At 38.4% G+C, this 17,368-nt stretch overlaps 1 protein-coding gene across 1 annotated transcript; it reads left to right on the top strand.

The window, feature by feature from the left end:
* Positions 1-1,913: 1,913 nt before the first annotated feature.
* LOC109406163 (uncharacterized) lies at positions 1,914-15,613 on the top strand. Its single transcript, XM_019679231.3, has 3 exons — positions 1,914-2,115; positions 14,959-15,076; positions 15,152-15,613. Exons 2-3 carry the CDS (start codon positions 14,966-14,968, stop codon positions 15,377-15,379), a joined length of 339 nt encoding a protein of 112 aa, XP_019534776.3. The 5' UTR covers positions 1,914-2,115; positions 14,959-14,965; the 3' UTR covers positions 15,380-15,613.
* The last annotated feature ends 1,755 nt before the right edge of the window (positions 15,614-17,368 follow it).

Here is a 17,368-nt window from a genome sequence, read left to right on the forward strand (position 1 = left end):
AATTACTTCGAATTGGCTAATGACGTTGCTCTGCTAGCTCACCGACGCTCTGATATGCAGAGTAAGCTCTTTGATCTTGCCAATCGCTTCTCGACGGCAGGTCTTATTATCAACGTCAACAAGACCAAATCGTTGGATATAAACACGATCAACCCTTCCAGCTTTACGGTAGCTGGGCAAGCAGTGGAGAATGTTGAAAGCTTCCAATATCTTGGTAGCCAAATGGCGGCCGTTGACAGCACCAAGATCGACATAGATGCACAGATCAAGCAAACGAGGGCTGCTTTTGCGAGTTTAATAAATGTAATGGATGTAATAACATCCAGATGAGTTGACGCACCAAAATTCGATTTTTCAACTCGATCGTAAGATCTGTGACGCTGTACGCCAGTGAAACTTGGTGTGTATCTGCGAAGAACACTCAACGGTTGCAGCTCTTCATCAATAGATGCCTGCGGTTTATAATTCGTGCGTGTATGGTGGCCTCACAATTGGATCTCCAACGTGGAGCTCCATTGTCGATGTCACCAAAAGCCGATAACGACAGAAATTCGGGAGCCAAAGTGGAGGTGGGTCGGCCTCGGCCACACTCTACGCAGGGGCGGGAACGAAATCTTCGCAGTCACAATAACGAAATAAAGCAAATTGACAGAAATCTGACCTGGCCGCAGGTTAAGGCGATGGCGACAATCGCCCTGGATGGAGATCTTTAAATTCGGCCCTCTGCACCACCGTGAGTGCTCAGGACTGAAAGCAAGTTAGTAAGTATTTCCACCTAGTGGTTAAATTCCAAATCAATCATTACTCTTTGTGTTCAGACAGCATTTCGAAGAAATCATCAATTTGGGTATTTTTTTTTTGGCAATTTTATTTTTTTAACATGACGGCTTTTGTCGACCAAATTACCTGAAACATGACCGTATGATTTAGTTCTCCATGACGAAGAGAACAAAGCTGCCGAAAATAGGATGAGTTTATTCGGAATGTCCCACCCTCAATTTCTGATCAGGTGTTAGCGATAGCTAAGAGATTGTAAGTGACACCTATCAAAAAAGATGCATACATCTCTAGGATCTCTCTCAGGTGTCACGGCAATTTGGGTGTACTTAGTAGAAAAGGAAAGTTGAAAATTAGAAATGGTACATATCGTTGGTTTCCTGCAATAGGGGCACAACTCAAAAAATATGAATTTTCAGAATAAGCGTTTGAAAATTGGGTATCTTGAAGCACCTCCTACAAGCTTACTTATTTAACTTATCATTTGATTAATTTGAACGAATTTTGATTTTTGTATCATGGAAAGGGACGGAAGAACTATTTATTTCATGAATTTAGCATAACTATTTTTCAACTACCATTGAAAAATTTGATTGATTTTGAGTTGTGCTTTTATAACAGAAAATAAGTAAAAATGCCAAAATCTTGCGGTACTCAACGAATTTTGGAACGGGTCTTTATGAGATGAAAGTTTACATAGTTTTTCATCATTTGCCATCAAAATCTCAAAAATGATAAATTTTGAGTTGTGCTTCTATTGCAGGAAACCGGCGATAATATAGGTTGAAGTTCTTTTGAATTCGAGCCATCTATCCCCGTGCTCCTTAGAATGAACTGAAGTACGTCCTAACCCGATCCACAACAGACCAGAACTCGCCTTTTATGATCGATCCGTGACGTCAGCGACAGAAACGGGTCTTGAAGGAGGCTCTGCTCCGCTCGATCAGGGCACCTTACACTATCATGACGATACCGACGCGACGAGACAACAGGTTCAGCAATTCTGCCGATAGTGCTGGCTCATTATACACCACCACAATTAAATCAAACAACGAACACCGCTCGTGGACTAGACGCCACCGACGCGTCGACTAAAGCTCTAGTATCGATTGCCTTTCGCAGGACGGGTCTGAAATGGAGGCGTGTGTTTGGCAGTGTAATCACAGAAGCGACTTGTGCAGCTCGACGACGGCGGCCCTGTTTTTTGCTAAATAGAGCACGTACGATATATAAGAACGCGAGCACGGTTTCGTCAGCAGCTAGTTTGTACTCTCGTTCTGAACCGTTAGCAAAAAGGACAACTTTGTCTTCAGCGATAAGCGCCAAACGGTCTGATAGGTAAGTGTGGTGATCTGATTGTAATGGGGTGTGATAAGCCGTGATAACAAGTGTGATATTAGATAAGACTGTCGATAAAAAAGTGAAACTGAAGAAAATGCGCCGCAGTGAATACAAAAGACTTGGATGCTGGATAAGCGACAAACGCCGAATGATTAAAGGAATCTTTAAAAATCTGTTTTGTGAAATAATAACATGTGCTTTACATAAATATGCTAGTGGCTGATAACTTAACCGAACCAAACAAGACCAAGTACAAGGCTATACCTACTACTTTAGTTCATGTTCAAGTTCAAATCAACTAAGGGGCAATTACATAAATGTTAAGTGTTCTAATAGCCTTTTCAGTTGTGACAACGACACTTTGTGCTGAGGCATGGGCCCTCCAGCACCGCCATTGCGCAGTTGACACTAACCGAGCAAGCTGTCAATCAATCTCAAACGGTAACAGCGAGCAAGAAATGAGCAACAGGATTTCCTTGTGCGATCCGGCGTGGAATTTGTCCTTGCATAATATTGCAAGTCGCATAGATCTTCCAACTGGTGCAGCGAATAATGCGAGTCTATGAAATGTGATACCTACTTTAGAGTGAATGACATTTACTGTGTAGAAATAAGTATGTTACAGTGAACACGAGCATTTGAGATTTGCATATATTACTGCACATATGCATAATTTAAAATAAGCTGTCCTGATCATAATTAGTGATGAACGATGTCTAGATATGTTTACTTATGGAATGGACTTTCAACTAGCAAGATTCTATGGATTTATGAGATTGAAATGTACAATTAATCAACATTTTTAGTTAGTTTGTAATCTCATCTGGTGATTATAATATCAACCACATGTTTCTAAGCGATTGAAGGAGCAAGTAGCGACGCTTGCTAGTTGATGACAATGTTTCTATCTATACATGCAAGTAGCACTTTTGACAGCATACACATTTGACTAACTGCTGCGTCTTCCGTATATTTAGCTGCTGCTTCTACATCCAATGAGCAGCTCTAATTCAAAACAAGACGATTTCAATGTCAATTTGAACTGTAGATCTGATGTGCAATCAGCTGTTGGAACTACTTTTGCTTTTCTCCATGCACACCAACCACATCATAAGACCTAAACGAACAAAAACACGCGCGTGGATCCTTTTGCTAGCTACATGCTTGTGCAGCTAGAACTGTACTGAATGTACTGAATTTTCAAAGTTAGAAAAAGTTGTATGCAACTGGTTGTAAAACTTTGTTCAGGACTTGTCGTTCTTATCTAACTCGACAAGGCTCGTTGGATAAATGTAAGACTTGTGCAAAAAATCATCTTTGTGCAACTTCCTGCATAAATAACTATTTGCAACTCGGCACTATAAATAATGATTTATTATTGTCGTTATAATATTACAACGGTCAAATATCCATCACTACATCAATCGGTTGCGTTATGGTACATAATGTTTTGACTTCGTTTTGTTTAAAATTTTCCAATAAAAAATAAATACTCTGACAATTTCTACAACTTTAGATGCCAGAGAATTGAAATACCAGGAGGCTCCATTTAACTCTTCACAGCTGCCAGTTAACTGAGATGGAGGCGCATGGTAGTTAATAAGTAAACGCCGAATCATTAGACATAAATAGGCTAACAAATTTCGTGTTTCTCAACGAATTTTCGTTATATGAAAATTTATGGTGGTAGCTTTGTTTTGATTATTATTATTATTTATTATTTATTATTTATTCTTTATTCGCTTCATCTGACTCGTGTCTTAATGAAGGTGGTGGGGAAAAGCCTCCTGGAGTTGGCCATGAAAAGTGATTGCCAGTCTCCAAAAGGCATAAAAACCCCGTATCTTTTCGACAAACATTACAGAGATTGACTTACAAGGATCTACATTATAATACAAACAATTTCATACTATTAAAACATTACAAACAACAGGTCACTCAAGCAGTTACTGAAAATAAAAAAAAAAAAACATGTATGTAGATAAGCTTTTTACGTTAACATATTTGGACAGATTCTCGCCTGTATTCAAATTCACTGCATCCAATGTCGAATAATGCTATCACAGCTCACGATGCCTCCGCTGCTGAACCTTTCGCTGGAATGCCTGAGCAGACAGGTTGAAGTCGAACAAATCGAATACTTCATACTACAATACTACATACTGCCGGGAGTGCTAGAAAAGTTTGCCAATGATCAATTCTTGACAATGATCGTTTTTTCAGGACATGACGTTGAATATCCTGTTTTCAGGAAACCGGGGTTAGCTCCAGTGGTACGACCTCCTCCATTTGATAAATTTGTGCCCTCGCCATGAACATGAGTCTATTCATCATCTATTTGAGAAGGAGGGAAAGGAATACATCATAAAAAATTTGTGTTATTATTTTTTTTGCACCGTATATCTGTAACTTTGGAAATAGCGAACAGAACTCAATCAATTTAATACAAATCGAAATTCCCGTGATACCATTTTTAGCCAAATCGGTTTAATAGAAACCGAGTACCATATCGTCAAACTTCGCCATTTTGTATGAAATAGGACCGGTCGTTTTATTGTTTTGTCCGATACTGAAGGTGTATTGGAAAATTAAGAGTTACGCTAGTCGAGAACTCCGCAATTTTGCCCAGTTTTGGCCTCACTGTAAGTAATTCAGCAGTGGCTTCTCAGACCTTTCCATTTGATTTCGATGACACTATAATCTAGGTTTACAGATTAATGTCGAGCTTGCAACTGTTGTACGAATCCAATAAATTGATCATCTGAAAATTTAAGAGCTTTATCAACAGCTAAGCACCATATGACCACTACGAAACGAACTGTTTGATTTAATATTCAACAAAACATACCGAAGCAAACGACCAGTCTTTCGAGTTTCATCCAACTAATATCGTAACGATTCTGCCTCGGGTATGCGAACAGGCCACGATCTCATGAATGTTTCCAAAGGCAACAGTTCACAATTGGTGGTGGAAAGAAATCTCCGATTGTTCATTTTGTTTTTAAACTATAGTCAGATATTCTCATTTCTGTCGGTTTGTATGGCATTTTGAAGAAAATTTATTTTGTTTTAGTTAGGAAAAATATGTGATCCTCTACTGAGCCTTAATTCACTTTCATTTTCCATACTGTCCCTTCAGTTTGCAAAGTTTGGATGAATTATGTATTAATATTCTCCAATAGTACATTCATAGTCATTGAAAGATCTAAAAAGTACTGCTAAAGATCAAAATAAGTTTTTTAACATTTTTATTTACAACTTCCGGAAACCATCAGATCTGAAAATTACAACATAAGATCAATCCAAAAATCGGAAAATATAAAAATTACTGTTCAAGATCAAAATTAGTTCTTTCACAAACTCATCTAAGGACTGTTCAATTTGTAAAACGGACAACTTGCTTGTGCGATATCTTTTTTATTTTTCAATAAAACCATTATCAGTTTTTTGCATAACTTTCTATAGCTATTCTCAAATGTAGGAAAAATATAACATTAAGCAAAATGTTCTTTATTGTGTAATTGAAGCAGTTTTCGTAAAACATCAATAAAAACCCATTTCTCAAAATTCGACATAACTTTCCACATACTTAATATGCACATTTTCATGAAGTTTGCCATGTATTGGAATCTTAAAATATTCTACTAAAGGTAAAGCTTAATAGTTTATCAGTAATAATGCACCAAGCAGTCTCCGGCTTGATATAGTGAATTGCCTTATTTTCATAGAAATTATGAAAAAATGTTCATTTAAGTCCTGTGCTGCAATAACATCAAGGATTCGGCTAAAAATTTGTCCAGAGTAGTAGAATATTGCTCTTTGAATGTTACAGAAGAAAAATTTACTTATAATTGCATTTTGCATCAAAAATTTAATCCATAAAGATGGTCATATCGGAAAATTTCATACTTTTTGCTCCATTGATGCAGATTTTCGACTCTAGCGAATCTTATTATTATTTTTTTTCAGCAAAGTTGGTCCTATGTTATTGTACACCTTATTTAATAATAATCGGATGCAAAATTTTCATTTCCAACATTATTGTTGTGCCAAACTTGCATTACGTTGCATTGTTATTTGTAAGAACCTTCAAAGAACGAAACCGGTTTGATTACTGTGTCTGCAATAGCGCACAATTACCATACCAGCAATGCTATTAAGAAGCAATTGTCTGCATTCAAAACCACATTATTCCCACTTTCGACTGGATGCATAAAAAAATGATTATTTAATATATTCATGCCCTTTTTGCTTTACAATTGAATTTTATTGAAAAAATCGAATCTTACTTGAGACTTTAATATCTCAACACTTAATTTTCCGATTGAGTTTAAATTTTGCCAGAATGTTTATTACTCATGCTGCTGCAGCATGGCACATACTTTTCTGGTATTTAAAACGATATACCATGTGATAATAGTAATTTTATATATATTTTCAATTTTCAACAATCGAAAAATTCACCTTATTTAACACCTGGCCGATTTTCTATAAAATAAAACTATTTTTATTCGATTCAAAAATGATCACTATAATGACAGATGATGTACTGAACAACGAAGCAAAGGTGGTTGAATTTGAACTATGCGTCTTCTTTTTATAGCCTTGTAAAGTTGTCCGTTTTATAAATTGAACAGTCCTTATAACATGGCGCGACCAAACCAACACAACTTTGATAAGCCTCAATCTCCTTCGAAAACGCAGAAATTGATGCTCTTGTTACCTCCTACTTACAGAAATGAATTATAGTGCAGTGGTTAAAGCACTGCCAACGAAGCACAAGATCGGAAGTTCGATTCCGGTCGCGACAAGTTTTTTTTACTTAATCAATCAATGATCTGACATTTTTAGATTTTGGTTTGATGTTCTACGACTCAGATCTCCTCAGATGTTATTTTGATCTTATAATATCTAAAGCAGATTGTATTATGTTCTTCCTCATACTAATTTTTGATATATTATCAATACCAAGAAAATACCAAAATAAGTTATTTTCAATACCTGGGTGACCGACCAATACCTCGTCTTGGTATGATACCTGACTTCGGTATGCTGCAGTTATGCGTCAGTTATCTGTTCCTACTCGGGTACTCGGATATAATCAATGAATAAGGTATGTGCGCCGCAGTGCGAATCTAGATTCGGATCACTACCTAGTCGCTGTACATATGCGCTCAAAACTTTCGACGGTTATTACCACGCGTCGAAGTCGAACGCCGCGGCACAACATCGAGCAGCTGCATGCATAACGTAGAAGTGGCTCAAGACTGAGCTCTGTCTTCCGGAAAAAGAAGCGCCAGCAGGAAGAACGCGATCGCAAAGCGATGGAAGAGGTTTTCCTTCGAGAATTGCTGCAGGAATCCTTGAAGAAATTCCTGAAAGATTTTTTACAGAAATTATTGCAACAAATACTGGATGAATTTCTGGGGAAAAATCTAGAGGAACTCTGGGAGAAATTTCTGAAAAAAATCCCATGTGAAATTTCTGGAGGAATTTCTAGGGAAATTTCTGGAAAAAATCCTGGAGAAATGCTCGAAGGAATTTCGGAAGGAATCCTTGGGGGAATTCTTGGGGGAATTTGTGGAAAAATCCCTGAAGATGCTCCTGGAGGATTTTTTTAGCGAAATTCCTAGAGGAATCCATGCCTGTAGATCAGAGGTTCCCAAACTTTTTGCTATCGCGGCGCCTTTTGAAATTTTCGAAACTGACGCGGCGCACCAACATCTTTTTACGAGAAATTTTCTTTAAAAAATCAAAAATTCAAATATAGAAACGTGAAGAATGCAAAGTACTTACCGTATTTTCTTAAAATCCAAATAAAATTGAATGTCTCAACATGTTTGTTTTTCGATTGTTTAATTATTTCATGAATACTTAAGAGATTTCAATTGCCATATCGATTTTATCTTAGAAACTAATTAAATATGACACAAGTTTCTTCACATAAAGTAAACTTTTAATTCTTAACAATTCAGCTGAAAATACTTAAGCTGTCGGAATATACTGAGAACTCTGGTTGAGTTGAAATGGTTTAATAGAATTTAATGAGAATCTTTTATTGCTGCAGGAGTTACAATTTTTCAACGATGCTAAGCAAAGTAGTGTGGAAGATTTCAGAAAGCTTAGATTCAAAAATCACTATGCCTTGTGACAGGCTTAAAGAAACTTCTTTTCATGAGTTTTGGATGGCTTTTCCGATCGACGAATTAAAAAAGTTGATTAATATTGAGGTGTATCTTTAGTGCACAAAATTAATTGAAATTCTCACGTAACCGTTCTTGATAGAAATGTTAGTAAAATATGTAGTCTCGAAAAGTAGTTGGCAGCGGATATTATTCTGGAAAGAACTTCATAAAGGTTCTTGAAATACAACTACAACTCAGTCAACTTTAAAACTATTGACTCGATTTTTATACGTATACAGATAGTACTTTTTTTTTAACTGTATTAACGAGATTTTTAGCCCTAGGCTAGTTCATCTCGGGACCCACGCTTTACTTCCCTTCCGAAGGAAGAACTCACATTTTTGCGAGTTTGTCGGGAGTGGGATTCGATCCCAGGTCCTCGGCGTGATAGTCAAGTGTTCTAACCATCACACCAGGTTCGCTCCACAGATAGTACTGATCGTGTCTCTCTGTGTACAATTTTTTATTTCAATTGGTTCAAAATTGGCTTTGTCATAGCAAAAAAAACGGCTCTATAAAAAAAAGATTTTGGTGCTCTACAGGAAACTATTGGAAGTCCAAACAACAATTTCAGAATCTTGATAAAAAAAAATCCCAAAACTCCGAAAATTTAAAAATTTGGTAAAAATCAAAATATTTGAAAAGAATCCACTGAATATTCGAAGGCAGGGATAAGTTTTGGAAAATGTCGTGAAGCGATACTAGTTTTATGGAATAAAAATTGTTCCCTGTTTTGCATCACATTTTTTTTTTGTTTTGACTCAAAAGCGTGCGGCGCACCTGCGAAATGTCCACGGCGCACCAGGGCGCCGCGGCGCACAGTTTGGGAAGCACTGCTGTAGATAAATGTACAAGAAATCTTGGAGGAATTCCTGAAAAATTTGTAGAAGGTATTTTTAGAGAAAATTGAAGGAATCCCTGAAGGATTTCCTAGAGAAATTCCTGGATGAATTACTGAGATAACTTATGATGGAATTCTTTGATTATTCCCTGGTAAAATCCCTGGAGGAATCCCTGAAGAAATTCCTGATGAGGAGACCCTGGAGAAATTCATGGATGAAATCCTGGATGAATGCCTGTGTGGATTTTTGAAGGAATCCCAGGAAGAATTCCTGAAACAATACCAGGAGAAACTCCTGGAATTTCGGGAGGAATATCTGGTTGAATTTCTGGAGGAATCGCTGAAAAATGCTGGTGAAATCTCTGCAAGAATCCAAGGATGAATCTCTGGAAGAATGCCTAGGAGAACCCCTAGTGGAATTCTTGGAGGATACCCTGAAGTAATTCCCTCAGAAATCTTTGGATGAATTCCTGTAGGAGTCTCTGGAAAAAATCCTTAGAGGAATTCCTTGAAGATTTCTTGGATAATTTTCTGTAGGAATTCTTGGAAGAATCCCAGAAGTAATTCTTAGAGGAATGCTTGGAGGAAGTTCTGAAAGAATGCGTTGAGGAAAACCTGGAGGATTAATTGGAGGAATCTCTGAAAAAGAAATCTTGCAGAAATTCTTGGAGGGATCCTTGGAGGATATCCTAAAGGCATACCTGTAGAAATTCCTGAAGGAATCTCCAGAAGAACTCCTGGAGAAATCTCTAGAAGAATTTCTGGCGGAATTTCTGGAGGAATCTCAAGATGAAATTAAATTCCTAGAGGAAGTCCTGAGGAAATTCGTGGATGTATCTCTTAAGAACTTCATAGAGGAATACCAGGAATAATTCCTGAAGAAATCGCAGATGAAATTCTTGGATAAATTCTGGAGGAATCCTCAGAAGAGTTCCTGATGAAACTCCAGAATGAATCCCGGAAGCAATTTCAAGAGGAGTTCCTAAACAGTTCTTGGAGGAAGTACTGAATTATTTCCTGGAGGAGTTCCTTAAAAAATACAAGGAGAAATTTCTGAAGGAATCTTAAGAAGAGTTCCTGGAAGAATCTATGTAGAAAATTTTGAAATAAATTTGTTCCAGAAAGAATCACAGAAGGCATTCCCGAGTTAAGCCCTGCAAAAAATCTTGGAGGAATCCATGGAGGAATTCCTGGAGGATATCCTAGAGAAATGCCTGTAGGATTAACGGAAGAATCTCTGGAAACACTCATGGAGGAATCTCTAGAAGAATTCCTGGAGGAATCTTTAGAGGCATTTCTGAAGGAATCCCAGGATGATTGTTTAGAGAAATCGCTGCAGCACTTCCCAGAGAAATCCCTGGAATAATTCCTGGAGGAATTTCTGAAGAAATTCGCGGAGGAATCCCTTGAGAAATTCCTGTAGGAATCCCAGGAAGAACTCCTGAAGAAATTGCAGATGGAATCCTTGGAGAAATCCTGAAGGAATTCTAAGAAGAGTTATTGGAGGAACTCCATGAGGAATCCCTGCGGCAGTTCCTGAAGGAACCCCTGCAGAAGCTTCTGAATAAATCCAAGGCGGAATCCCGGAAGTAATTCCTAGAGGCATTCCTTAAGGAATCCCTAAACAGTCCATGGAGGAAGTACTGGATTAATTCCTGAAAGAATTGCAAGAGGAACTCTTTAAAAAGTGTTCCCAGGGGAATCGTTCGAGGATTTTTTAAATAATCCCTTGAGCTGTTCCTGAAAGAAACACAGAAGAAATTACCGTGTGAATCCCTGGAGGAGTTCTTGAAGGAAAACATGGAACTCCTCCCTTCCTGAAAAAAACCATGAGGAATCCAGGAAGCAACCCCATGAGGAATTCCTTGGGAAATCCCAGGAAATCTTTCTTAACAAATTACTGGAAAATATTGTGTTGGAAAAAAAATATGGAGGAATGCATGTCTGCAATAATTTTTGGTATTCCTTTGAGAATCACCGAAGAAATTCCTGGAGGAATCCTCGAAAAAACACTGGGACAATCACTGGGGGTATCTCTATAAATATCCCAGGATGAATTCCCGGAGGTGTAACCCATAGAGGAACTCTTGAATAATTCTCTGGAGCAATCTATGATGGAATCACTGAAGGAAGCTATAAAAAAAATCCTGGAGGAAATCGTCGATGCATCCTTGCAGAAGTATCTATAAAAAAATCTGAAGGAATCGTGGGAGGAATTCTTGAAGCATTTCATGGAACAAAACCTGAAACAATCACAACCGGAACCCTGCAAGATATCGATGGAAGGAGAAACGAAGGAGAAACTCCTGGAGAAGTCCCTTGTGAAATTTCTGAAAAAAATCCCTGAAGAAGTTCCTGAATAAATGCCTAAAGGAATTTTTGAAGTAGTCCTTGAAAGTATTCGTAAAGTAATCTCAGGTGTTTTGCTCTTGACATGACGTTTTTTTTAATTAAATACTTGTGAAAATCAAGGTTGCGACCATTCATTTGCAAAGATTTACATTCATTTGCTATTATCTCAGTTCAGAAGCATGCTATCGAAAAACAATGTATAGATGAATTTAACCTTGTAGTTTTATCTGAAAGTTTGCCGAATAACATTGGGGTCGCAAACGAATACCAAAGTCGTGAGCGAGCTGTGAAGGCAACTCTCCACGTGGTGAATGTAAATTTCATTCACGCTGTGGAAAGTTGTCTTCACAGCTCACTCACGACTTTGGAATGCGTGTGCGACTCCAATGTTATTCGGCAAACTTTCAGATAAAACTACAAGGTTAAATTCATCCATACATTGTTTTTTGATAGCATGCTTCTGAACTGAGATAATAGCAAATGAATGTAAATCTTTGCAAATGAATGGTCGCAACCTTGGTGAAAATTCGTGTTGCGGTAGCACATAACTGCACTCTATAGCAGCATATGTTTCGACAAAGACAGTTGTTTTCTCTACCGGAACCGGTTCCGGCATTTGGCATTCTGTTTTTGTATTCCATGAATAAACAATACAAAATTTAGCCATTTAACCAAGCTTGTTATTTGGTAAAAAAAAATCTAAGATAAGATTGAAGTGATTATCTTGGAGAAATATTTGGTGAAATTTCCTGTGGTTATCGAATAAAAAAGGTTTGATAATTATGGACAAACACCCAAATTATTAAAATAATATTTTTTTGAGATTTTTTTTTCTGGAATTCTGCATTATTTTTAATATTTGAGTTGGCTCGATATTAAAAAAAAATAAATCTGGCGGCCAGGGGGGGGGGCGTGGCCCCCTCTGGCTACGCCCATGGATCTAGGAGTCCGTGCGCAGGACGAAAGATTTCCGGCCCCTATTCTTCAAGAGATTGAGGAGGAGGTTGGCCGGTTGAAAAACAACAAAGCCACTGGAGCAGATCAACTGCCAAGCGAGCTTCTAAAATACGGTGGAGAAGCACTGGTGAGAACACTACACTGGGCCATTACCAAGATTTGAGAGTATTACCCGAGGAATTGATGGAAGGTATCATTTGCCCCATCTACAAAAAGAGCGAAAAGTTGGATAGCGGGAACTATCGCTCGATCACACTGCTGAGCGCTGCCTACAAGATGGTCTCTCAAATTTTATGTCACCGTCTATGACCGATTACAAGAGAGTTCGTGGGGCAATGTTTGCCATCCGCCAGGTTTTGCAGAAATGCTGCGAATACAACGTGCCCACACATCACTTGTTCATCGATTTCAAATGGGTGTATGATTCAATCGATCGAGAACAGCTATGGCAGATTATGCACAAATACGGATTCCCGGATAAACTGATACGATTGATCAAGGCGACGATGGATCGTATGATGTGCGTAGTTCGAGAGTCAGGGAAACTCTCGAGTTGATTCGGATCTCGCAGAGGGTTATGGCAAATTGTTGGCCTTTCGTGCTTGCTGTTGAACATTGCATTAGAGGGTACACGCTATGTCTGAACCAACAGATTATAAAAATTGAATGTACATCGGGTTTCTTTCCATAAAACATCAGTATTCAAGCTATATTTTCATTTGCAGAAGGTTTCAAAATATTCTATCGGGGAAATTTCGATTTTTCCATCTTTTTGACCGTTTTTCATACAAATTTGCTTGAAATCCTCATTTTCGGTCAATTTCTCTCCGATACAAAATGTATGGAAAAATTTTCACCGATAGAATATTTTAATATTTTACTTGGAGAAGGCACATAAACTATGAGCTGCATCAGCTGCTTAGAGAACCAATCATCATCCACACCGCGAGCCCGACTAAAATGGTTCTCGAGAATCATCCGACCGGTACAAGAAGACGTGATGCGCAGCGAGCTATGTGGGTCTATCAAGTGGAGGACGATCTGCGGGCCCTTCGCAGAGAGCACACCGAGTAGACTGGAGATGGCTCCTACGTACAGCAAAGGACACTCGTGCCTTAGTCTGACCGCACAATGGTCCAATTTTGAGAAAAGCTGGCAGAAACTCATTTTTTGAACATCTCTTAAAATGGGTTTCAGTATATCGATCGTTCATCTACAATATCAGGAGCGTTGACTGTCTTTTAAATAAATTGGAAATCATGATTTTGTATCTTTTTACAGCGCTAAATAGTTGCTGATGGAAAATTGCTGAATTTTTGATAAAGAACACAAGCAAGTTCAACCACCTCAAGAGTCGAATAATATAAGTAATTCAATGGCTTCCAGAAGTTTATTCGTAAGTTCTTGGGTATGTTAGGCACCTGCAATAGAAAAAAAAGATCAAAATAACACTTTTTGCTTTAAAATTACCATCACATATTATTAGTACGAGGAATTCGTGTGCTTCAACTTCAAAGTGTCTCATAAATCGCTCCCATCTACTCCCAGCGCAGATATTCGGTTCTAACGCTCGTCCAAGTATGCAGTTGATTAGGGAAAATTGCAGCTGCCAAGAACTGCCAAAACATTAGCGCCATAATGATATGTGTAAAGGCAAATTGTATGAAAAACAGCAATTTTGTTCGGAATTCGTTCGAAGAAATCGACAAATAATAAAAATGCCTTTAATATGAAATTGAGAGCTCAATAATGTTTCAGTATATTCATTCAGGCTAAAACTTGCTGACTACTATTATTTGGCAATTTTTGCCACATATTTTCAAATCTGGACCACTATGGACCGAGGAGCAGGGTTAGAGCTTGTCCTTGATCGAACCTCACAAAAACATCTAGCTGATATTCTCCAGCCTCCCATATCTTTATAAGAATCCGGTGAATGGAATCATTCTGTTGCTCTCTCCCGAGCTTGAGCAAATCGGCCTGGTTCTCTTCCCTTCCAGCAGTTTTATTGTTTCCCTGCTAGTGTCCATAAACTACGGAGTCTTATTTTTGGTCATCTCAAAATGAGCATGTCTGTTAGTAATTGAATAATAGAACATTTTCATCGCATTACTTAACACTCGATCCAAATTTTAATTACTAATAAATAAAGATATTTAACTTAAAACTAAACTTTTATTGATACTGGAAAGTGCTCCCAGATTATCGCCCGTCGGCATAATTAAAATAATCGCTATTAGATCAGTTACGACAATGCATGGCAGCCACCGCTTACAGGCTGCTTCATGCTTAGAGGCCCGTGAGTCTGCGCTTCGTCGCGGCGTGGGTTAATGTTGTCTAACCCATAAGCCACCGAAGGCGATTTTCAACACGGACGCATTCCGAAAAACTGTGTGCGCAACATAAATCATTTTGTTTCACGCTGACCAAACGCGACCACCACCTTATGCAACGCCCACACACAATTAATCAATCCACCCGCTCTAATTTCTATCTCCGTTTCAGATCAAAAATGAATGCACTCATCTTGACTTTCGCTCTGCTCTGCGCCGGTGCTTCCGCCCAGATCTATCTGAACCAACCGATCGCCTTGGCGCTCCAACATGAACCGGTTCACCAACAGGTAAGATGATTCAACACTTTTCGCAAAGCTAGGTGGTATTCAAATTACATTATCCATTATTCGATTTCCAAAAAGGCCTCTCTGGCACATCCGGCTGTGGTGGAAAATGCAATGAACGAGGCGCAGTACCCGGCCGAGTTCAGGAACAACATCTACAAAAACCCACACGTTGCCGAAGCGCTGGCCAAGGAGTCCTGGTTCGGCGACAAGGAAATGCCCGTGTTCGAGCGAGCCGCTGACAAAATTCCCCGCGAGCGCATCTTGAAGATCTTCAAGAACGCCGGATTCGTGCGTCGGCGCTAAGTGGAAGAGGAAAACCTGACCTGGCTTCTTGATATGTAGAACAATTATGATGTCGGAAAATGATTGGTTGCCTCTCTAGTAATGTTCGATGCTGCAGTTGTTGTTGCCTGTCACCCTGTAAATATAGAATTAGAAACTGTTCCTGAATCAATTTAAACTAAGTATACTGAGTGTCTGTGTGTATCTGGTATTATTTATTTGTAGAAAATAAATGTAATTTATTGGATCGAAAAATGTGGTTTTCATTCGACTGTCCTACATTGTCCTATCTTGATGTCGTGATGGTCACGGCGTATAGCTACTCTAACGCTCAACAAATAATAGACCAGATACCCGAATCTCCTTCCTCAACGAAAATGTAGCGCAATCGTGGTCATGTATTAAGTCACCGAACTCTACCTGTTTCGCTGCTGAATATTGTTTTCGCAACACTTTCTGAAGTTAGCCGTTAGCTGGATATTTGCTACTATTTACACTTTATAGTATTTCAGCGAAAGATTTTTTTCCTGTGTACGAATAATAGGTATAGAACCTTTTAAATCATATTTTTTAGCACCAATGGTAAATTATACCACTCTTTCTGTTAAAAAAAAGAAAATTTTAAACTAGTTTGGTTTAAATCTTTGATAAAACCCTAAATAATTCACTTTGTGGCGATAGTAAGTTTCTTGTCATATATGAGGATATTTTTTTGTTAACGTACAAATTGGGCCTAAGGGTCTCAGATTTTCATGAAACTTTTTCCACAAGCGGGGCTCATGGATATATGAACAAAAAAAATTGAGAAAAATTCAGGGTCACCTATTTCCCGGAAAACTAAGCTGGAAACTTTTTGTTTTCCCCTAACACTCCTTACTTTGAAATATCATATCTCAAGAACAAAGCATCATAGAAACAAAGTTTTTTTTTTCAGAAAATGAGAGCAAGTTTTCTCAGAAATCCAAAAAAATATGAACAGGAAAAAGTTTTCCACAAAATTTTCCACAGTTGAGAAAATTTGTTAAGAAAAGCTGGAAAAACAATGCCCGAACTCGTGGAAAATTTTCAAAAAAATATTTTTGAGAAGGTTATTTCATGAGCTTTAATCGCTAAAATTTTTGAAATGCACTTTTTTCTCGATTTTGAGTTATGGCCAATTTTGTTGAAGAATGTCCAAATGTGTCATGTAAGCCTTTTCTTTGAAAAATCATAACTCAAGAACGAAGCACCGTAAAAATAAAGTTTTTTTTTTAGAAAACGAAAGCAAAGTTTCTCATGTAGCCCTGAGCCCTGAAAAATATGAAGTGGAGAAAGTTTTTCACAGAATTTTACACAGTTGAGAAAATTCGTTAAGAAAAGCCGGAAAAACAGTGCCCGAATTCGCGGAAAATTTACAAAAAAAAAATTTTGAGAAGGTTATTTCATTTGACCACTGAAATTTTTGGAATGCACATTTCTTTTTTTCTGAGTTATGGCCAATTTTGTGAAAAATGACCATGTACGTATATATTATACGGCAATTCTTCACATAATTGGGCGGTGGAAGCTCAGGTAAAATATTATCTCCTGGGCGCCCATTAAAAACACCACCCCGGCGAAGACTGGCGCTGGAGCCTAGCTATTTAGCACTGTAGTTGAAGGAAATGCCAATGCAGAACCCGTAGCTTCCGGGAAGGTAAGCCCAGCTCCCTGGGCTAATGGGTTGCTGTCAGGCCCTGCGAGCCAGCGGTAAAAAAGACTAGCACCGAAAAATCAACTAGAGAAAAATGCGAACCGATACCAATGGCGACGACCAGAGCAACGAAACTAACGAAACAACGACTTACGATTGGAAGCTCGGTACGTAGAACTGCAGATCTCTCAACTTTTTTTTAAAGACACAGACACGTTAAATGCTTCCAGTGAGCTATTTGCTCTTTGAAGGAAGCACGACACTAGACAACGGACTAGCATGCAACGCCCAGTGGCACAGCCGAAAACTTTTCCTGACAGCTGCGGCGGGAATCGAAC

Source organism: Aedes albopictus, chromosome 3 (assembly GCF_035046485.1).
Source record: "Aedes albopictus strain Foshan chromosome 3, AalbF5, whole genome shotgun sequence".
Lineage (NCBI taxonomy): Eukaryota > Metazoa > Arthropoda > Insecta > Diptera > Culicidae > Aedes > Aedes albopictus.

What these genes read in the sequence shown, in the direction of transcription:
- LOC109406163 (XM_019679231.3), top strand. Translation starts at nt 14,966, where the DNA reads ATGAATGCACTCATCTTGACTTTCGCTCTGCTCTGCGCCGGTGCTTCC. An exon ending in ATGAACCGGTTCACCAACAG is followed by an intron (nt 15,077 to 15,151) that starts GTAAGATGATTC and finishes ATTTCCAAAAAG; the next exon opens with GCCTCTCTGGCACATCCGGC.